A 22,889-nucleotide genomic window follows, 5' to 3' on the forward strand; every position below is an offset into this window, starting at 1 on the left:
GGGCAAGGTTCAGAAATCATGGAATATGTTGTTATTTCATCCCTCAAAAATAAATATTTCAAGTAATAGAGCGGTTGAACTGCAGGTCTGAAAGGTAATTGATAGAATTAATCCTGAACAAGAGTCACACAGGTTTAGTCAGTGAAACCCATTGCTTCAGTTTGTTAATAATCATCTTTTTGTTTGTCTCTTACCATGATTGTGATAATATTTTTGTCATGGTGGCAGTTGCAGCCCTGTCTGCACCATAGCAGATCCATTCTGCACTTTGACTTCCTTTTCCAGTTATAACTAATCCTGAGAGTTTGATAGACTTTTGCAACTTGATTGCAATATAGAAATTGTAATTCAAATAAATTAGCAAAGTGTTTGAATTACTTGTTTTCTCTAATGGCATCTTAAAAATGGGTTCTGTGTTAGGGCTTTGGGGATTTGGGAGGTTTTTTGGTTTTGGGTTGTTTGTTTTGTTGGTTTTTGTTTTGGTTTTTGTTTGGAGATGTTGGGATTTGTTCTGTGTTTTATTTTTAAAATATTTGTGCTGTGTTCTCACATAAGATGAAGGCATAATGGAGTTTAGAGCTCTGGGATTGCTTTTCCCTATTTCCAGGTAAGATGGGATTGTTTAACAATTACTTGTTCCAGGCATTCCAAAGTTCCAGTTTCCCTTTTCAGGGATTTGCAGCTCTGGCTGGTTCCCTCTCCCAAGCAGATAAATCATGTTCAGACAAAGTTTGTGTGCAGTTATCAGGTCTGCAGTGCAGTTCTTGGTCTGTGCAATAGGGAAATGGAAAATTCTGTCTGGAATGCTGCAGGATGTTTGTTGATTCCTTTAGCTTTCCCTCTGAAATCAGTGCTTTTCTCATTTCAGCTCCATGGAAGCTCCTCATCTAGATTTGGCACAGAACTTTAGGTAAGCTTTCTATAAAATTACCATCTTTATATTTAGGGATAGAAACATTTTCAGTGAATTACAGGGAGCAAAACTTTGCATCCACAGTAATACCTTGGGAATTCAACAAATTGGTTCAGCAAGTTGTGTTTAAGCTTCTCCTGTAATTTCCTTTACAGATTACTTGGGTATGACCAAAACTCATCAGGGCTGGTGCTGCACTCACAGAGTTGTGTAATGATATTTTCTCCTTAAATTGGATTTCTAGGCAATAGAACTATGGAGGAACTATTTAAAACAGCATCTGTTTTTCCAGTAGCAGCAGTTTTTAGAGCATTCTGTGTCTAGCACGAGCTGTTTCTTTGATTTCCTTGGCTGATTTGCACCATTCAGAAGCAGTGGGAGTTGGATGCTCTCACAGCTGGGCAGGTGAGAATTCCCTGGGGCAGAGGAAAAGCTGGATGTGCAGGCAGCTCCTTCCCAGGCTGGGCTGTGACACTGTGGGCCTGGCTGTCACCTTCCCAGGCAGGGCAGGGAGTCATCAAACTGAGAGCAAAGGGAATTTCACCTGGAGCCTTTCAAAGCAAACAAAAATCCCTTCCTGGGTAATTAATGGCCCCTTAAAAGAAGTGTGTTAAAGATTCACTCTGGTGATTTCAGTGTTGAGTTTCTCATGGGTTTATTGCAAGTTTTTGCAATACCATTTGTAGTGTTTTTACTGGCCTTTGGTGTTAGCCAAGTCTGGGTTTGCTCATTGCAAATTTGGGGGCAATTTTTGGGCCATGCTGGGTTTGACTGAACTGTGGATCTGTGACTTTGGTAAAAGGGGTTTCAGGAGCTTGTCCTGGGAGATTGTGTCAAAACAAAATTCCTTTCTAATAACTCTCATCTCCACAAATGCCGTGGTAGTTCAGGAAACACATGGGGTTTGGTACAGAGGGATGAGAGCAGGGTTGCTTTGGGTATTCCTTCACCAAGGACTCAGCTCTTACTGCAGTGTTGGGGTTTGGGGGGGCTCTGGCTCTTCTTACATGGATTTTCCTTTTTCCTGGTTTTGATTAATGAAAGTTCTTTTTTGTAAGAGAATTCCAGTTCATTGAATCCAGAATGGAAAGTTAAAACCAAAATAATAGAGGAGACTTTTTTTTGTTTGTTTGTTTTGGTAAACATCAGTGTGCTGATCCCTCCAGTGGTGTCTCAGGATCAGCCTTAGTTTGGATCCTTATTTTCTGTTTGTGAAGCTTTTGTGCCCCTCAGAATTCCAAACCTCTTCCCCAGCAGGCTCCTGGGCAGCTGCTGATCACTGGTCAATAACTGATCCTGCCTTAAACCTTTGACAGCTGGGTCCTCCCCTCAGTGACAGAAATCTGTGAGAAGATCACCTGTCAAGCATTGTTTTCCTGCAGATATTTTTCTTCCATAAATATGTAACTTGTGACTGGTGACAGGGGAAGGGAGAGTTGCTGAGCAGACCATGGAGGTGTCTCTGGGGAGCACTGTGAGTGAGGCTTTCCCTCCTTTGCAAGGCTTGGCTTGTGAGCTGAAGGCCAAGCAAGGCAGTGACCAGAAAATGTCACCTCTTAAACATTCCTAAACTTCATTTTCCACTTTTTATTTGGATGTTGTCTGTGCTCCTTCAGCTGAGGAAGAGACCCATGTGCTAATTCTGCTCAGCACTGCCCTTCAGTCCAGCTCTCCTGCCTGACCCTGCCCAAACCTGGACATTAACAAACACTGGGAGTTAAAAGAGAGAGCTGGGAGTTAATCCTGTTCTGTTCCTGCCATTAAAGAGAATTTGGCTTCTTTCTTCAGGGTTCTTATGCTGTTTATTATTGAACACCACATTTCTAGAGTACAGAATTTCCCCTTTTTTCTGGTAATGGACTAACAGAAGGTGAAACTCTTCAGCCTAACAAAATTTTTTGCTGCACCTTTCTGCCAGAATTACATAAATCAGGTTCCTTGCTTACCCCTCTCAGCACTGAAGTTTTCTCATGTTCTAGGAGGGCTAGACAAGGTTGTGTGTTGTCTGTAATGAGGTTGTTCCCTTTCCTTGATCAAGAATTGAGATAATATTAATGTTGCCTGGGAAGAGAGACAGTTGTAATGGTAATGAAGCCTTAGCACAGAGTTCACCTCTGAACTGTCTGTAAATAAAAATGTGGAGTTTCCCTTGTTTTCCAGGCAGCCCAAAGGATACAGCCATGAACTTTGAGGGAAACATTTCTCATTTTCATTCCTTCCTCACCTCAGAGCAGCTGGGATGTGCCACTTTCCAAGGGGAAGCAGGAATTGGTCACTTGAGTGGAGTCTGCACTCACCTGGGTGCAGGGAAGGGTTTGTGGGCACCCACTGCAGGTTTTTCATGGACAGCAGCACTTTGATCCCCTTTTCCACACCTTTCCTCCCTTGCATTCTTCTCAGATTTAGCAGGGAGAGCTCCTCTTTCAATATAGCAAGATATCCAAATCCAAACAGGGGTTACTGGCTCAGAAGCAAACTGGCTTTCCAGAAGGTTCTGTAAGTGGAAAGCCATTATCCTGATGATTTGTGATCAAGCCAAAGGAGATTCTGTCTCTGGAGTCTCACTTGTTCCATGTTCACAGCCTGGATGGAGGTGCCAAGTTAATAGTGAGGGGGCTGTGCCAGGCAGCATTTCACCAGTCTGAGTTAGAGAGACACTGTCAGCTCAAGATCTCAATTGGAATGATTTTTAAAGTCAGTTTTCTGCTGCAGCACCTCATAAAAAGTAGACTTGAGAGATTGGGCAGTGGGGGATTGATCCTTCCTGTTGGAGGTGTGGAGAGTTTTTCTTCTTTTCATTCCAGAGGGTGACTCCAGGTCATGGCTCTGCCTGGGAGCTGATTTAGGTGATTTCCAGCCCTGTAGGTCCTGTGCCCTGCTCACTGCAACATCCCAGGCTGGAATTCCACATGAGGGTGATGCAGTTCCTCTCTCCTTCCGGCTGGAATCAGAACTTTCCATCCTGATGCACAATGGGATAAAATCTCCTGCTCTGGAGGAGGGATCCCACCCCATTCCCCATCCATGGAGGAGGTCAGGGCACAGTGAGTCCCTCCCTGCCCATGCCCATCCCAGGGCTGGAGCCCACGAGGTCAGGGCACGCTGAGCAGCTCAGGGGAGCTCCAGCAATGGCAGTGGGAGCAGCAGCTCCTTCCCCAAAGGCAGATCCTGCCCCCACTGCTCCCCACAGAACCTTTGGGTGCTCACCTCATTCACTGCAGAGGAGTTAAAGTGCTCTGAGAGTGTTTTGTACACAACACTGTAAATAAAAAGCCCTTAATGGCTTAAATAAATTCCTGTGGCAGGAATGTCTGATGTTAGAGGGGATTATCTGGATCAAACTCTCAGAGCAGGAACAGTCAGTAACAGATCTCTGCCCACAAGATGTGTGAAATAATGAACTCAGATTCAAAGAATCTGAATTGTGCTCCTTAATCCAGATTCCTTCCTCACTTTCCCGCACCTCTTCTTATTTTCCAAGATATTTTCTCTGACCCACATCATTTTGTTTTATTGGCCCATCAAGCTGGGAGGGCATTTTGTCACCTCCAAAATAACAGGGATTGTATTTCAAGAATTGTTCCCTGCTAGTCATTAATTATGGAATAATTTAGGCTGGAAAAAACCTCCAAGATCAGGGAATCATAGAATAAAAGGGACCAACAGAGATCATCGAGTCCAACCATTAACCCAGCCAAGGCCACCACTAAACCTTGTCTTTGTCTTTGTCTCTGACTTGTCTTTCAAGGGAGGAAATAAACAGGTTCAGAGCAGAGGTTCTGTTGAGAATCAGGGAGGAAGGAGTGTCTTGGTACAGCAATTACAGAAATCTGATGTAATTGGGCCATCTCCTCCTTTCATGGTCCCCTTGTGAAGAGGGAATAAATGAATACACCTTCACTTCTCCTGGGAGAAGTGTATTTATGGTAGAAAACAAAATAAGTAATTTTCAATGTAATCTGTCCTGTCTTTCATCTGAAATTCAGCCTGCACTCTCTTGTAAATATTTCACTCACCAGAAACTTTTTTCCCCATAGGATTTCTGTAAAAAAGGGAACAGATACAAAGACTGTGGCACAGAGAAATGGTTTTGGATATGGGGCACGTTCATCTGTCTCACAGCTGTGCTGTGGTTTTGTTTCATCACACTTTCCTGTCAATCAAGTATTTGAGAATGAAACTCAGAAAAAAAACTGTGCCTGTAATAAAGTTCAGTTCTGAAATATATCCAGAGTGGAAGCCTGTCCCCCATGGACATGAAGCAACAAAATGAACTCAGGAATGTTTTCATATGTTACAGTAACAAATTCAGCCTTCTCTTGTTGAGCTGTTGCTCCAGTTGTGCTGAGTTTTAATCCCTTCCTGCCTTCCCAGAGCAGTGCAGGCAGGTGCTGAGTGTGGATTCCTGTCTGGCTCTCCAGGAGCAAGGTTGATGTGATGCTCTCCCTTTTCAAACCTTCTCTTAACTCGACAAACTTCAACGCATGTCTGCTCATATCAGATCTCAAGCTTTGGCATGATTTTATCCAAAAATGCAGTTGGATCCCTGCAGAAATGACTGCATGCCAAGCTGTCTGTGCTCAGCCTTCGCTTCTGGGAGTGCATAGGTGGGGCCTGCTCAGATTCAATTTGTGCCTTTGCATCTCTGCAGGAAGTTGAGATTGGAGAGTGCAGATGTCTCCTCGTTCAGGGTGGTTTGGCACTGGCAGAGGCTCCATCAGCGCCTCATAATCTGCACAGGCAGGCACTGAACTGTCGAAAGGATCTGAAATACTGCTCCCAATCCATGGCAGACAGGAATTCTTGATTATTTTATGTAATCTTGGCACTTGGAGAAACTTTCTGTCTCCGCCATGAAAAGCTGAAGTGGTTTTATCACAGAAAAGATGTCAGCACAGCCGTGTTCCCCACTTCCATGCAGTTCATAGAACCCCAGAGTGGGCTGGGTCAGAAGGACCTTAAAGCTCATGAAGTTCCAAGCCCCTGCTGCCATGGGGTTCTCCACAGTGTGTCTTTTACAGGGTTATCTTCTCCCAAACCCTTCCCGTGTAGCATTAAAGGCACATGACAAAGGTTCCTGGTCCTTGGTGAGGACACAAGGGAAAGGCACAGGGGTGTAAAGCAGCTGGTTCTGAATATTGGAGGTAATAAAAAATACAAAACCAGATAAATTCCAGGAAACTCACAGGCACCCCCACATACAGACATTCAGTGCACTCAGATACCTAAACACACACACAAGTACAAATTTACATACAGTGTTTTTAGTTATATATTTAGATATAATAATAACTGTTTCCTTGCTGAAGTCCTTAAAACAGGATTGGGCTGTGCCACTGAACACGATGATAAAGAAATTCTTGATGAGTTTATGGAAGTACTTGGTGAGTTTAAGAATTAAATTAATTCTTTGGCATTTCCTTAACAGCAGATGAAGTTCTCAATGGATATTTTATAATTTAGCATTTCTAATCCATCATTTCTACCTGTGGGGCAGGGATGGCCATGCCCTAAGTTAAACCACCCCTGTGTGTTGTCCCCCTGTGCAGCTCCAGGAAGAGCCCGTGCAACAGCTCGGCTGCGAGCGAGGCGCGGCGGCCGGCGGAGCTCATCGGCCAGGAGGTGGTTCTGGTGTCCTTCCTGCTGCTCCTGCTCGTCTGGTTCCTGAACCGCGAGTTCGAGGTCAGCTACCGCCTGCACTACCACGGGGACGTGGAGGCCGACCTGCACCGCACCAAGATCCAGAGCATGAGGGATCAGGCTGACTGGCTGCTGAGGAACATCATCCCCTACCACGTGGCCGAGCAGCTGAAGGTGTCCCAGAGCTATTCCAAAAACCACGACAGCGGCGGGGTGATCTTTGCCAGCATCGTGAACTTCAGCGAGTTCTACGAGGAGAACTACGAGGGAGGCAAGGAGTGCTACCGGGTCCTGAACGAGCTCATCGGGGACTTCGACGAGCTGCTGAGCCAACCCCACTACAGCAGCATCGAGAAGATCAAAACCATCGGGGCCACCTACATGGCGGCGTCGGGGCTCAACACGTCGCAGTGCCAGGACAGCAGCCATCCCCACGGGCACCTGCAGACCCTTTTTGAATTTGCCAAAGAAATGATGCGGGTGGTGGATGACTTCAACAACAACATGCTGTGGTTTAACTTCAAACTGCGCATCGGCTTCAACCACGGCCCCCTCACGGCCGGGGTCATCGGCACCACCAAGCTGCTCTACGACATCTGGGGGGACACTGTGAACATCGCCAGCAGGATGGACACCACCGGCGTCGAGTGCCGCATCCAGGTGAGTGAGGAGAGCTACCGCATCCTCAGCAAGATGGGCTATGACTTTGACTACAGGGGGACGGTCAATGTGAAGGGGAAGGGGCAGATGAAGACCTACCTTTACCCCAAGTGCATGGACAACGGCATCGTGCCCCACCACCAGTTGTCCATATCTCCAGACATTCGGGTTCAAGTGGATGGCAGCATTGGGCGGTCTCCCACGGATGAGATTGCCAACTTGGTGCCTTCTGTACAGAATTCTGATAAGATTGCCCATGGCACAGATAGCTCAGAAGCCAAGGACATCCTTCCTCCCGCCAAGAAGCTCCAGAAGGACACGGCCAAGGCAGAGGAGAGGTGCAGGTTTGGCAAAGCCGTGGAAAAGGATGACTGTGACGAGACGGGGACTGAGGAGGTCAATGAACTGACAAAGTTAAATATCTCTAAGAGTGTATGATGAACTGTCAGAGTTGCATGAAGTGCTCTGTCCATAGAAACACACAGACTTTTGCAATTGGCAGTTTTCTTTTCCAAGAGAGACCTTCTCCACCCCTGGGTTGTACGTTTGTGTTCATTTCGGCACCTGGGGCTGTGTGGATCATGGCTCTTCAGGGCTTGTTTTCATCCATCTCTCTCCTCCATGCCCCAAACCACATCCCAAGCTCCCCAGCTCCCTGTGCAACCATCTTACAGCTGAGTAGAGGATATTAAGTGCCTTCAGATATACTCCATTGGACTCCCTGTCAAGGTACAGAGGCCCCAAGTGAAATCATAGCTTTGGGTATTTATCTAATTTTAAAGAAAAGAAAAAGCTGTGGTTATATCATTTTTATTGTCGTTTCTCACAAAACACTTTTTTTGGCTAATGCAACTCCTTGGGTTTTTTATATCTCTCGGAACAATGTTTTACTGTTATCAGACCTTTTGTATGTAACACACAGACATGTGCATGTATCTACCATATGAGACTGCTATAAAGTGCCAGTAATGCACCACAAGAATGTCTGGGCGAGGGGTGGCACCCTTTGGGCCGGGCTGGAGGGGAGTTGTGCCGTGGCTCAGCCTTTAGTCGGGGCAGGAGGAGCAGCTGCTGCCCTTCTGTTCTCCTTTCCCCATGCTTCTGCAGCCTCCATGTGCCATCGTGTGCTTTGGATACACTTCTTTTCCATATAGCCAATGAGTTACTGATCCTGGGAATGGAAGGAGGGTTGGGACAGTGCCAGCTCTGGGGACAGATGTCCAGAAGCAGGAGAGACCACGGGAGTGCTGCAGTTCAGGGCTCCCGGCTCCGTGTGCAGCTCAGTGGGTGAAGGTAGGTGACATCGGTGTCTCGGAGCTGATTGGAGAGAGACAGAGAAGCAAAATAAATGTTTTGGGAATGCCTTTATTTATTTATTTATTTTATTCCTGTTTGGTTTCTTGGGGTTTTGTTAATTTCGTTTGGGACTTTTCGTGGAAGGGACTGGGAGAGATAAATCATTCATGGGTTTCATGGGAGTGATGAGACAGAGTTTGAGCCTCTTTGAACTACCAACCACTGTGAGGATGTTACCTTTGGCAATATTTGCTCCCAAGCTGGTGACACTTTGGAAGCCACCAAACACAGTTGAGTATCCCAGCTTCCCTCTGGACTGAACCAATGGTGCTGCACAACATTTTCAGGATTTTTACACACACCCACACCCACATGCACACGCACACACACACACACACACACACCTCTGTGCTTTTGCAGCAGGGAGGAAATCAGAATGCTCCCTTCCTGCTGCTGCAAGCAGGAATAGGGAGCAGAGTCCTTGTAGTGAGCTGAGAAGCACAAACATTTCCCAGCCCTGCAGAGAGCTCTGTGCAGGTCCCTGGAGCAGAGCCTGCAGGAGCCCAGGAGCTGCTTGCACAGAGGGAGCTCTGTGCTGGGGGCTTGGGCTGTGCCAGGCTGTGCCCTCTGCACGCTTCCACCACCTCCCTCTCTGGCATTTGGTGCCCTGCTGGGGATCATATTGACCATTGAACTGTTCTAGTTCAGCCAACTCCCTCTGACACCAAATCAAGTGAGAGGATTTTTATTCCCAAAACAAGCTGATCAGCCAGGGAAGAGCTGGGGAAAGGTGGTGCTGCACTGGCTGCTGATGGAATGGGGGCTCTTTCCATCTGAACTCAACTCAGAGTGCATTGATTCTTCCTCTCATCCCCATGTGATTTTGGGGTATGAGTAATAAATGTATCCATGGTGGGGTTCCTGTTCCATCTCCTCTCCACAGTCAGCATGGAGCCTGTGAAGCCTTTCTGAGATGTGACTGTGGGATTGCTGGATCTCAGTTAAACAGAACTCTGTGCACAGGTCCTGCAAAGCTGCTCTTTATCCATGTCAGTATTCCATTGATAGCAAAGCTGCTCAGTGTTCATCTTCTTCTCTCAATCTGCCAGCACACAACAAACCAGGGGATCCTCACCCCAAATCCAGGTGCCACAGATGCTGTTGCCTGTTTGGAGGCTGTTCCCAGTGAGCAGCAATGTGAGTGTTTTGAGGGCAGAGTTTTCCAGCAGCTTCCTACTCCCCTAGATTACAACTTCCCCCTCCCCACAGTGGGTTGTCCTTCCAACTTTCAGGTAGTAATTCTGCAAATACCTCTTGCATCTGAAGAATGTGTTCCTGACACCATTGTTAGGGTTCTTGGTGCAGTTAAGGTGTGTCAGTATTCCTTTTCCTACAGTCAAAGAGCTAACATGATCCAGAATTGTTTACATGCCTTCCAGTGTTACATTATTACCTTAGAGTCCTTCCAGCCTTGCTCCCTGACGCTCCTTTCTCCAGTTTTACAGACCCTGCCCATCCTTGCTGTCTCCCTGCTCAGCTGTGTGCAAGGGCAGAGCTCAGTCTGGAGGCTCTGGCTCCTTGAGACCTGCACAACAACCAAACCTGCACCAGGAGAGGTTGGCAACCTCTGGTTAAACCCAAAGGAGAAGGTGCTGGATGGGACCCTGGACCCCAACCACCTTCCCCTTCAGTGTTCAGGAGGCAGAATCCTTCTCCTCCAGCCCATAAAGGACACAAGGTTCCCATGCTGCTGTGGTGTGGGGCTGTGGGATCTTTGGATGTATGGGAACATCCAAATACCAAACTCCAAACCCACCAGGGCCTCTCTTTGTTGGCACTGAGCAAATCAAGGCACTGAGGACAGCAGCTCTGGTGCACTCAGAAATCAAGGGCTGTTGTCTGCTCTGGGAACTGCCAGTGATGTGCTCTGCCTTAACTGGATTGGGAGAAGGCTCCTGATGGGTGACCAGTGGTGCCCTGTTTGCTCCTTGCCAGGACAGCAGCAAGAATTCCACAGCTTGGGCTGCCAGGGGTTAAATCTCTTCAGTGCAGGGTAGTAACCAAATCAAGTTGTTCAGTTCTCAATGGATGGTTTGGAGGGGGAGGTTTCTACCTGTTTGTGTTGCAAACCAGTGTGAGCTGAACCTTCACACCTCCCTTGATGCTTTTGAAGGTTTATCCTGACACAGAGATGACTCTGGAGGCGTTTCCAGCAGTGGCTGTGCTGCTGTGGGAGGCCCCAGGAGAGTTCACCCCATGAAATGCCTGTGCTGTGGTGCTGTGGGTGCCAGCAGTGCTGTCAGTGAACCTGGGGGGCTGGCTGGATCCCCACGGGTTTATTCCACAAGGACAATCCATCCCTGGCTGTGCTTCCAATCTTTAGGGTGGTTTAATAATTTAAAAATGATCCAGAGAAGGGGACTGGGGAGGTTGCTGAGTATTTGTGAGCCCTGAGTTGCCTCCTGCCCCTTGCAGCACCTGCTCCAGGGTGCAGAGTGAGAGTGCACAGAACACTGTCAGCACTGAGGTCTCAATCTGCTGCTGACACACCAAGATGCTTTTTCCTCCCTGCTGCTCCTGTGAGAGATTTCTCAGTGAGAACCAGGTAAATGGCATTGCCATTGTTTAACTTCTGCCATCAGGACTTTGAGAAGGGTGGATTTGCTGTTATGTAACGTGAGCAGAGTGGGACAGTGCCACGATGTGGCTGCAGCTTCTGCTGTGCCCCAGGAGTGACAATGAGGGGAGGAAAGGGTGGCTTCCCCAAGGGCTTTTCACAAAACAAAAGTATTTGGATCCCTTTTTTTAGGGCTAAAACACAGAGAGGAGGTGTCCAGAGCAAAACTGAAGGGAGCACCCTGTCCCCATAGCAGCTTTAGCTAAAGAGGAGTTTATTCCTGAGTAAAAGGCCAAGTTTTTAGGGCTTCTGGAATTTTAAAATTGCTAACTCTGACCTGTTTCTAAAACTTTCAGTCTGAATACAGCAAAAGGTGTTGCAAGGGAGCAGTTAATTCACATCACAACATCTCAAGAGGCTGAGGGTGCCTGAGATTGGCTGTAACACCTTTGACTGTTTAAATCTGCACTTGGACTTGGGGAGGTTCAAAAATTCAAAAATTTGTTTTCTGCCTTCTTCCCTGCTGTGGTCTCTCATTCTCCATCTAGATGGGACACACAGGTGGCTGTTGCCCTCTGCTCCTCACCTTTGGGAACCTTTGTCTTCCTCATTGCACAGCAGCTGCTGAGCTGAGCTCAGGGCTCTGGGTGCTGCTGGTGCCTCCCTGTGTCCTGAGGAAAGGGGAGATTGTGTTTGCTTGGATGCCTTGGTCCATTCTGCCTGGTCACAGCTGCAGCTTCCTCCTCCTGGTGCTGACAGAAGATACAGAAGAGGCACATCCCTGCAGTTGAATTTAAGAATCAAATTTAAAAATGCAGGTGTTGTTTATTGATGTGATTTTTCCAGTTGCTGGGAATGCCAGAGGGGTGGTTTGGCTGTAAGAACAGAATGATTTGCAAGTGGGGACAGTTGAGGTGGAGGTGCAGGGATGACCCAGTGCCCTGGCACTGCCACCTCAGTGCCCAGGCAGCTGTGAAAAGCCAGCTGAAGTCTCAGGGCACTGCTGAGACTCTGTTGGCTGCTTGTGGAACATTGATTTGTGCAGCAAAGCCGTTTGCTCCAATGCTTTTCTCCTTTTGAGTTCTCTCTGCAGGCTGTTGCAGTCCTTGGTTTGTTTCCTGGGGTAAAACTTGAATTGCCATTGCTGAGACTGAGCTGTGCAGGCAGTGGCAGTGGGATTCTGCAGAATCCTATAGGAAAGTTGGAATTAGTGACCATTCCTCAGCATTCCTGCAGGCCCTGGGGCTGTGTGAGTGCTGCCATGGTGTGAAGGTGTCTCAGTTCAGAGCTGCAGGTGGGACTCAGTGTCATCCTTTGGCTCCATATGGTGGCGTGCTTCCAGCTCTGGAGCTGGGGGGACACGGAGAGGGGAATGTGGAGTGAGCTCCTGGCTGGATTCAAGGCTGATCTGTGTGTCCAGGAGTGCTGTGCAGGAAGGTGTCTCAGCGGTGGAGCAGTGCCTCAGTTTCCCAAGCTGTTCTTGTTTTCTGGGGCAGGGAAGCAGAGAGCTTTAAAACGGGCTGTTTTTATTAAAATCTGCATTAACACCACCCCCTGAACTCTGCACAGAGAGCTTTATTGGTGAAAGTCAGACAGCAGGAGCTGATTGCTTTGTCTTATTTAAAGAGTTTGTTTAAAATGAAACAAAAGGCTCTGTAGAAGTTGAAGGAGAAAATAAAATGAGTAGAATATGTCTTGTTTTGACAGTGGTGCAGTTAGAGGGTGCCATGGAAAGGAAGTTTGAGGTGCTTTGCAAACACTGGGTAGGGCTCTGGTAGAAAAAAAAAAAATCCAAACATTTTGTATAAAATCTCTTCCAAGTCTTTGTGGTGTGAACTGCACTTCTGTCTCAGCCCTGATAAGGGGCTGGGCTGTACAGCACGTACAGAACTGTTTGCTCCTTGCCTTGGGGAGTCAATATTGGCTTGGGAGAAAGAAGATTACTTTGGACAAAACAGATTGGTGGGAGATAGTTAAAGCTTTTTTATTTTCCTTGTTCCTTATTGTAGCTGCTGAAGCTGTGCTGCCCTAGCCCAGCTGCCCAGGCTGGGGCTGGCAGGAGCTGAGGCAGAGGCTCAGTGTGTTCCCATCCCTGCTCAGGGTGGAGCTCAGCGTCCTCCTCAGGAGCTGACCCACAGGGGAGATCACGGTCTGAGGCTGCAGCCCTTGGTGTTCTGCACTCCTGGAATGGCCCCAGGCTGCTGTCAGCACCTCCTGTCCCAGCCTTGCTGTGCTTTGCTGCATTCTCTCCCTGTTCTCTGGCTCGCTGCAACAATTGCACAGAATCCCAGAATGGTTTGGGTTGGAAGGGACCTCAGAGCCCATCCAGTGCCACCCCTGCCATGGCAGGGACACCTCCCACTGTCCCAGGCTGCTCCCAGCCCTGCCCAGCCTGGCCTTGGGCACTGCCAGGGATCCAGGGTGGGCACCCTGTGCCAGGGCCTGCCCACCCTCACAGGGAACAATTCCCAATTCCCAATATCCCATCCATCCCTGCCCTCTGGCAGTGGGAGCCATTCCCTGTGTCCTGTCCCTCCATCCCTTGTCCCCAGTCCCTCTGCAGCTCTCCTGGAGCCCCTTCAGGCCCTGGCAGGGGCTCTGAGGTGTCCCTGGAGCTTCTCCTCTCCAGGTGAGCACCCCCAGCTCTGCCAGCCTGGCTCCAGAGCAGAGGGGCTCCAGCCCTTGGGGCATCTCCATGCCTGTAATGGATTTTAATGGCCAGAAGTTGCAGCATTGAATGAATTGAAGAACTGCAGAGAAGGTCCTGGCTGGGAACAGTTGGTACAATTTTGAGTTCCCACTCTCATGGGTGATGCTCTGACCAGTTTGTCATCAGCTCATTGCTGGATGTGTGGTGTAAGGCAGTGCCACCACTTGCATGTCACTGATTTGGCCACCAATTCTCAAATCCTTCAGATGAATCCAAGTGACTTCCTCAAGTTTGTCCTCATTTTCCTCCCTCAGTTACTCAAGTCTTCACTTGTTTCTACCTTGATGCTGTTTCCACCTTTGGAGTTGCAGATGGTTTGTATGGATTTGTGCTGGCAGGTACAGCTCAGGGGGGCAGGGAAGGACACATAACGTGCTCCATCTGTGGGTGTGCCCAAGGGAAATGCCTCTGCAGGGACTCTGGAGCTTTGCCTTTCCCAGGTGAGCCCTGAGCTGTGTTTAGGGTTCATTTCCAGTCCTGGCTGTGCCCCTCCATCATGTCCAAAGGAGGGGGTGGCAGCACTGCCAGCTGTGCTCTGTGTCACAGCCTCAGCCAGTGATGGCCACTACACAGGTGCTGGCATGGTCCCACTGGCAGCAGCAGATGCTCCAGGAGCCCACAGTGACCCTGTCCCCACTTCCATTGCTTCTGCTTTCAGAGCCCATGCTGAGAGACAGAGATACAGAATACCTGTGCTGGGACAGAGAGCTGTTACACCCTGCTGCATGTACAGCTTTAAACTTCCAAAGTAATAAACTCTCTAAAGCCAAGAGCCTTAACAACTCCAACTCTGCTGAGACAAGAAGCACAGTTCTGAGGTTGTGCTGAGTGTTTGGGAGTTTCTCCTGCTCCAGGGCAGGTGGCTCTGGTTTGCAGGGAGGCAGCAGCAGTGTCCAAAGATGACAAGGACCTTGGCCACCCTCACCCAGTTCCCCAGGAACAGGTGAACAAGCTCCCCTGTGCTCTCAGGAAGGTCACCTCACTGCCCAGGGCCAGCTGGATAGCTTTAGGTGTTGAACTGCTCAGGAAAGCTCCTTCTTTCCATGGAACAGTGTCCTTAACTTAGCATCAAACCTTGTCTTTGCTGGTGGAGGATTCCTCCTTTCTCACCCTTTGTTCCTTCCAGCACTGAGGGGGTCAAGGCAGGGATGGAAATGATGGGAAAGGGGGGAAGGAGCTGGGTGTGCCCCTGAGCCACCCCAGGGGAGGAGCTGCCATGTGGGTCCCACAGCGGTGCCTGGGCAGGAGTGGCTCCAGCAGCTGAGCTGTCCCCAAGCTCTGGGGAGGTTTTCTCCTGGTTTGCTGCCTGCTCCATGCAGCCAGGCCTTGGACACCTTGGGAAATGCATCTTCCCTCATGCCTTTGGTTTGATTTGCTCACAGAACCAATTTCAGCTGGCACTGGGAATCAGCGCTGTGTCTGAGCACACCCCGCTGGGGCTGGGGGTGAGGGTTGGGGTTGGGGTTTGGGTTGGATCTGCCCACCCTCAGTGACACCCACACAGTGACCCCCCTGTAAAAGCCATCCCTGGGCATCGAGGGTGGTGGTACCTGATTACAAACAGCTGGAGAGAGATTGTTTTTGGAGTGATCTGCTGAAACCAGGGTTGGCTTTGGTTTGCCAAGGGCATGGAGTGGCCCTGGGAGCCAGCACAGGCCCCTGAGCATCCTCTGCTTCCTTGAGAAGCTCCCTCAGCACTGACCCAGGGCTTCAGCACTCCCTGTCCTTGCACAAGCACACGTGGGGATGGATAGAAATACAGATGGATAGAAAGCATTACTTGAAAATGCCATTGAAACATTATTGAATTTCAAATTGAAAATTGAGAACAGTTTCCAGGTAAAATATTTCAAAAGGCAAATTTAGGTGTTTTGAAATCTCCAGGTCAGCTGGACATGATTTTTTCCTGGTACCTCTGGTTCCTTTCCCTCGTGCCCAGCGCAGCCCGTGTTCCCTCCTCCTCCCTCCCTTGCAGAAGGACAGAACCGCTCTGTTTACACCCCCCTGCTGGGGCAGCCTCGCGGGGGCTGCCCGGGGGACGGGGCTCCCTCGCAGCAGCCTCGCTGTAAATACTCTGCCAATGCTTCGTGGACAAACCGAGATGGCAAACAAACAGTTGTATGTGTGAAATATTAAGCTGTGTGTGTAAATAGATCCAACGTGTATTATCTGGGCTCTGTAATCAATTGTGTATTAAACTGCTCCACTGTACCAATCATTTCATGCTCTCTTAGATGTAGAAAAGCTAAGAAGTAATTCACAATACACTGTGTCAACTCCAAATTGTTTTTGCTTTTGTATTTTTGCTCCAACCCCACTTCAGCCGCAGCCCTTGGCACGTGATCTGGAAGAAGAATAGTTTGGAATAAGTTTTTCAGCTCTTTGGTTTGGATCTGGCTTTTAGCGATGTTTCTTTGATAATCATGAAGCCACCAAGTTAATTTTTGATTAGGTGCATGTTTAGGAGGCATCTTGAACACGGAAGGGATTGTCACATAGACGTGCTGCACTTTGATACGTTGGTTGGCAGTGAATGCCCTTCCTGTTCGCAGGGCCCAGGCTGAGAAGAAAACTCCTTCCTGATTTTTCCTCGTTTTAACCCAGCTCTGAAGCGCTGGGAAGGGGCTGTGCAGCCATCACCTCTGCAGCCACCTTAGGGCACTGCTGGGCAGAGCTTTTCCCCACAGGGAGCCTGTGTTGGCCCAAACTGGGGATGAGCTTTAAATAGTTCTTTTTCTGTTTGGCAGAGAGCATTGATGGTTTACTCTGGAATTCCAGTGCCTTATTCAGATCCCTTTAATTTGCTTGGAAAGGGGAATGAGGCAGTTTTTCTGGAGTGAGTGTCCACAGAGCAAGGACTGGCTGAGTGGCAGTGGCTGGGCAAGAAGGGGAACCTTGGTAGTTCCAAAACTGAAATCTGGCCCAAAGAACAAACCCTGTGTCTGTCTGTCTGTCCCACATCCCCCACCTCTCTTGGGGTTTCTTGTCAGCATCCCAGTGTGTGTTCATTGGGTTTCACTGGGGAATGGAAGCCCTAATGAGGCCCTGGGCTCTGTTCCTTGGCAGATGTTAAGGTTTCCTCTGGATCCTGCTGCCTGTCGATGACCAGTGACCCACCACCACTGTGTCCTGCAGCAGCAAACCCTTCTCCCCAGGCAGCCAGAGCACCTGAACGTGTCCAGCCACCCTTCCAGCTTCCCTTTCCCTGCTCTCCCTCAGCTGCAGCAGCACAAGAGCTGCTGGAATTAAAGCAGCATCCAGTTTCTCTGGGTCCTCACTGATTCTTTCCCCCATATTTTGAACATTTGGTTTTTTCCCACACACCAGGTAAGTATCAGAGCACACAGTGAGACTGTGGTGTCATTGGCACCACAGCCAGGGTTTGCCCTGAGCTCCTCAGTGCCAGCCCAGTGTTTAATGCCAGTAGGGGTGTGCAGGCCTTGCTGGGGTGTTCCCAGGTGTTCACCTTCTGTTGTAGGTGAAAACTGTTCCAATGTTGTCCAGTCAGGTTCTGATTGTGGATCATGGTGATTGTCAACTGCCAAGGGATATTTTTTAATAAATCTGGTCAAGGTATTTCAAATTAATTCAGTCTTGCTGTTTCCAGTTTGTCTTGTCCTGGCTAAGCCCACGTTTAAGTTTCTTTCTCTCTGTGCTTTGCTTCATGGTCAGGACGTGTCTTACACCGATGTTGGGTGCATTGAAGGGCCCACCCTGTGTGTGGTGAGTTTGTGTGGGGATGTGTAACAAGGAAAGCCCACAGATCTCTCAGGGAGATGTTTCACTGCAGTCCCTGGAAGTCTGGGCCGTGTTTGTCCCTAGTGAACCTTGGAGCTCAGCCTGCAGCCATGGTGTGCTTGGCCCAGCTGGACAGTGGGGGACAGCAGGGCCAACCCAGAGGCTGCTCCATGTCCCTCACCTACAGTGCTGCAATGGATCTGGCACCTCAGGCCTGCTGCAGAATGGGGTCTCTGTGGGATCCACTGGCTGCAGGACTGCCCTGGGTGCTGGGAAGGTGAGTGGTGCCCGACCCCACAGGTTATTGGTGTGGGGTGCTCCCAGGTCCTGCACTGCCTGCCTGTGCCACTCTCAGGGTTTTCAATTCAAGGAGCCACCGTCGCCTTGGGGTAATGGAGAGGAGCTGCAGCACCTGGAGCCATCCCCCAGAGTGTGACCCATGGGTGGCTGGAGACTGCCTGGCCTGTGCCCTCCTTGCATAACCAGAGGTGGTATTGCAGCTTTCCTGTGGAGGTGGGAACTTGCAGGTGACCTCTGGCCCAGGCTTGGCCACATTTTAGGACCCCAGTGCCCTCCCAGCTCCAGCACTGTGGGAGATGGGTGTGGAGCACATCTGCCAGCTCCTGCCCTGAGGGTTTCTTGGAGCTTTCTTGGGGATCTCCAATCCAAGCTATTCCCCCATTTTCCTGGGGCTGCTTCAGCTCTGTCTGGGTCACAGCCCTGGGCTCCATCTCTGCCCAGGTGTAGGGAGATAGAACGTAAGAAAATAAAGGTAGTATAGAAAGTAATCTTACCCCTAAGGAGTTGCAGGTAGGCTAATTATTCAAGATTAGGAGCAGGCCTGACTTTCACAGGCCACAGCTGCAGCCAATAAGAAGAAGAGTGTTATAAAAGAGTGGATTGGTTGGTTGAGGGCAAACTGGAGTTGGTTGGATACTGGGAGAAGAAGGAAGAGTCAGTGCTTAGAGGAGCTGCCCATGAGAAACATCAAGGAGGTATGAGACCCTTGTGTTAAGGAGACGGCAATATGGAACCTTTACAATGTGATAACAACACCCAGGGAATGCCCATCTGCCTCTCTGCTGTGCCATCACCACAACTTCATCCAAGGGCTCTGCCCTGGTCCTGCTTTGGGGCAGCCCATGGAGAGGGTGCTCTCACCTGGCTTCCCACACTGGCCTCCGAGTTTCCTTTTCACACCAAAGAGCTTTTCCTTCATCTCTGGGTCAAATCTTTCTTTGGAGCAATGATTTCTCTCTGGTTCTGTGACATTTCAGTCCAGCAACGCCCACAGCAGTTTGTATTGATGGCTGTGGCCACTGCAGTGGCGTGGGGGACTTGGTGTGTCATGGCTCTGCCAGGGCTGTGCTCAGCCTGGCCTGGCTCTCACTCATTAATCACTACTTTGCTCTTGGTAACTAAACTTCTGCTGCTTTGTGACATCAAGCAGCATTTCTCATTTCCCACCCTCACAGAGTTTATGGGAATTTAACAGCTAGATGCAAATGAACTTCATTAGCATGCTTAATTATCTTATAACCCTCATAGCCATCTGTCCTGCATATGCTTTGTACTTGACTCTCGATGCCACAGTGACCATGTTGGGCTTGGCACAGGGTGCCTGAGAGAGGGAACCTTTGGGGAGAGCCCAGCTCTGCCTGCAGAGGGGCTGTGTTGGGGCCAGGGGCACACTGGAGGTGAAATGGCTTTTTTCAAAGGCTGTGTCCAAGCTGGGAGATGGGCAATGATGTGGAGAATAGCACAATCTTAGGAATCATCTGTTAAAAGCAGAGAACCAGCATGGAAACAATTGAAACAAACCCCAAATCCCTGTTTGCAGCCCAAGATCCTGGACTGGATTCTGTGGTGGCACATGATGCATTTCACAGGGGAGAATGGGCTGCAGTCACAGCACTGGGTGCCTTGAGCAGTCTCAGGGAGTGCTTCTGTCCTTATTTAATGTTATTGAAAAATAGCAGAAAAAATGAGCCTTTACTTCTAGGTTGGTTTGCAAACCCATGGATCTGCCTGGGTAAGGGATAATGCAAACCCCAGACTTCCCCTGAGGGTTTGGGGGCTGTGGCAGGGTCTGGGCACAGACTGTCAGCTCTTCTATATGACAGAATTGTGTTGTAGAGGAGCCACCTCTGTCAGTGGACACCTGGCACATGGGGTGACCCTTCAGGTGCTGCTGTGTGCCCCTCACTCACCTCATGGCATGGGAACAGCTGTGTGATGGTTGTGTTGGTTTCTGCTTTTTGGGCACATGTTTGGAACCAAGCTGAAGGAGAATGTGGAATTTTGCAGGCCTGAGAGAGAGGAAGGACCCTGAGGGGGATGAGCAGCCCTGGAACAGCTGTCCTGCCACCACAGCAGTGGTGTCCATGTGTCTGGGCAGTGGAGAGCAGGGAGCACAGTGCATAGCAAAGTGCTGACGAAGGATCTCCTTCCCTCCTCTCACTCTTGCCAGCTCACATCAGGCCAAAGACACCTTGTTCCTGCAGGGGCTTGGATGACACACCAGCCTGGGCACCCCTGTGCCTCCAGCTCCTGGTCCCAGGCCAAGCTCCCTATCACGTTACCAGCCCCATCCCCTCCAGCGCCGGCAGTCGTGAAGTTTAGCAGAGAGAATGTTGGAAACTGTGGAGCTGGAGCTCTAAATAATTGTAAATATGAGCAAAGCAGAGATGGGGCTGCAGGGCAAGTATTGTCTCTGTGTGCTGTGGTTGTGACCAAACTGGGAAGTTGAAGAGAAAACACAGCTTTGCAGCAGGTTGGTGGTTTGGGGGTTTTTTGTGTGGAGTTTGTGTGGGTTTTCTGGGGGGAGCTCAGGCCCCCAGGGCACAGTGGTTTGATAGCATTGCAAGTGATGTACAAACATGCATTAGTAGCATTTTTTTGCTAACTCTGTGCCAGCCACACTCTGAATCCTCCTTCTTGGAACAAGAGGAAATAATTTAACTTTTCTTTCTAATGTGTAGAAAATACAAGGGGAAAGTGCCTCCCTCACATGGATCCTGCCTGCAGAGCTGCTGTTGCACCGTTCCTGCCCCAGCATCCAGCACTGATTCACCCCACAGGAGCCACAGCTGCGCCTGTAGGTGCCACTGTGATCCAGCTGGGCATGGACACTCTGTTGGGGACAGGTCCTGCTGCTTCAGCTCCTTGTCTGCCAGGAGCTCCCCCAAACTCTGCCTGGTGAGCTCCTCTCATCTCTGCTGGGAGAGCTTGTGGAGAAGGGAACATCTATGGGAGCAGAGGAGCTGTTGTGGTACCAGGATGGTACCTTGACCCAGAGGTCCCCTGAAATGGTTTTCAGCCCTGAAGGTGCCCAGTTTGCTGGTGGTGGGGTCCTGTCAAGGCTGTCACAGCTGTGGGGATGCCAAGTGCACCTGGGGGCATTGGGAAAGGGGAGTCAGATGTGACAGGCTGAGCCTGCAGCTGAGGTCTGCAGCATGTGTCCCTCTCTGCTTCCAGGCCATGCACCAGGATTCATCCTTCCCTGCTGACCCCCATTCTGGAGTTGTATCTGTTCTCCTCCTTTCTGGATGGGTTTTGGGGTGTCCATTGCTCCCTGCACGTGGGAGAAGGCAGACTCTTGCTTTTACACCTGCTGCATAAACGTGTAAATGTCATGAGGCCCCTCGTTGCCAAAGATGCTTCCTGAAGACTGAAGGTGCCAGGAAAGACCCCACAAAGCAACGGGACTGTGATAGGCAGAAACCTGCCGTTCTCCCCTTTGTCGCTGCCAGCAGCCGGGGCTGGGGTGGCCTTGGGGACAAGGGGACAGGAGGGGCTGGCAAGGGCGCAGGGCCCGGCATGTCCCGGCCTTTATCTCCCCCTAGTGCCACCCGCCAGGCTCCTTTGCTCCGGTGCTGCCGAGCAGAGTCCGGCAGCGCCGCTCACACACGGCAGCCCTGGGGCTGAGGGGGCCAACTCTGGGCCAGCCACATCCCAGAGCAGCGCAGGGACTGTGCGGAACGGGACAGGGCACGGCTGTGGGGCAGGACCCTGTTGGCCATAAATGACCTGAAAATCCTGCTCAAGGAAGCCTCGGAAGAGCCACGACATCCAACTGCAACAAGGAGGTGTTGGCCTTGCAGGAGCTGCGGTGGTGATGGCAAGAGAGGAGATGGTGGAGAGTGAGGTGCTGAATGTGCCTTTGCTTGGCCTGAGGGGATCCAAAAGGTGACATTTCCGAGGCTGTTCTGGTGGCACTGTCACCTGAGCAAGGCCAAGGGTCCCTCGGAGCTGTGACATTCCTGAAGGCATGGGACAGGGTCACCCCTGCCTGTGAGGCCATGGGGATGAGGCAGCCTGGCCCGTGGAGCTGGAGATCCCCTTCGGCCAGCAGGACCTTGCTCAGTGCTGAGCCGTTGTCATGAGCTGTGTGTGCTCTCAGTTGTGTCCGGGCTCAGCAGCAGCCGGGTGTAGCACACAGCCCGCGGGGCTCTGCTCCTGTGGCTCCTCCTCTGTTCTCTCCGAGCTTCCCATCGCCCGTGCTTTGAGCAGGAAAAAGGGGCAAGAGGCTCTTCCTCACAGTCTGGCTCTCCCCTCAGCCCGGCAGGGTAAGGTGTGGCAGGGAAATGGTTAAAAATTGGCACCACCAAAGGGCTCTGTACAGCTGGGTGGGGTCACAGGCTCGGTTCGGCTCCCCTGGGAGCCGCTGCGCACCCTGCTGCAGGTGAGTGCTGAGCTCTGCCTCGGGTCACCTGGCACCACTGGGGACTCCGCGTTTTGGGGCTGTCCCCAAGCTGGGGTTGGAGCCTGTGCTGATTTAGTGCGTTTCTATTGCTCTCCAAGTTTGCCGATGCGTTTTTAGCGCTTAGAAAGTGCCCATGGTGCTGGGGACACGGGGCAGGCTGGGGGGCGCAGGGCTGGGTGTGTGGGGGCATACAGGGCAGGGTGTGGGGCTGTGCTCTGTGGGGCCGTGTGGGGCAGGGCACGGGGCTGTGTAGCCTGAGGCCACGCTCTGTGGGGAATGTGGGGTGCACACGCAGCCTCTGCTTTATGGGGACCCCAGCCGTGCTGGATGCACATCACTGCATCCCCAACACAAGGAGCTGCCCGAGCTGGGGGTCACACAGCAGCTGTGGATGTGCCTGGCCACAAAACTCCATCCACTGCAACAGCTCTTCCAGTCCCGGTACCAATCCCAGGGCTCTTCCCAGCAGGAATCAGCCCACTGAAGGAGTTTGCTGCTCTCTTCTGGCTTTAGACACATTTCGAATGGGAGGATTCCTCTTTCTCAGAGCGCACAGAGGGGACTCGTGCCCGCACAGGGTTAATTGAACCAAAGCCGGCGGGGTTGAGCA

General features: G+C 50.4%; 1 protein-coding gene and 1 long non-coding RNA gene across 3 annotated transcripts in view; both read left to right on the forward strand.

Annotated features, from left to right (window-relative positions):
* The window catches only part of ADCY9 (adenylate cyclase 9), a 95,887-nt gene extending 79,768 nt beyond the window's left edge, over window positions 1–16,119 (forward strand). For both annotated transcript variants that reach the window (XM_064726417.1, XM_064726418.1), the window contains 2 exons: window positions 869–910; window positions 6,463–16,119. In XM_064726417.1, coding sequence (XP_064582487.1) covers window positions 869–910; window positions 6,463–7,651 — 1,231 coding nt within the window. In that variant the 3' untranslated portion in view covers window positions 7,652–16,119. The remainder of the gene's footprint in view (window positions 1–868; window positions 911–6,462) is intronic.
* A 2,383-nt stretch (window positions 16,120–18,502) lies between these two features.
* Window positions 18,503–22,482, forward strand: LOC135454146 (uncharacterized). The gene is made up of 3 exons (XR_010442034.1): window positions 18,503–18,569; window positions 20,556–20,772; window positions 21,052–22,482. It is a non-coding gene; the product is annotated as an uncharacterized LOC135454146 (long non-coding RNA).
* The last annotated feature ends 407 nt before the right edge of the window (window positions 22,483–22,889 follow it).

The sequence above is a fragment of the Zonotrichia leucophrys genome, chromosome 14, assembly GCF_028769735.1.
Source record: "Zonotrichia leucophrys gambelii isolate GWCS_2022_RI chromosome 14, RI_Zleu_2.0, whole genome shotgun sequence".
NCBI classification, from domain to species: Eukaryota; Metazoa; Chordata; class Aves; order Passeriformes; family Passerellidae; genus Zonotrichia; species Zonotrichia leucophrys.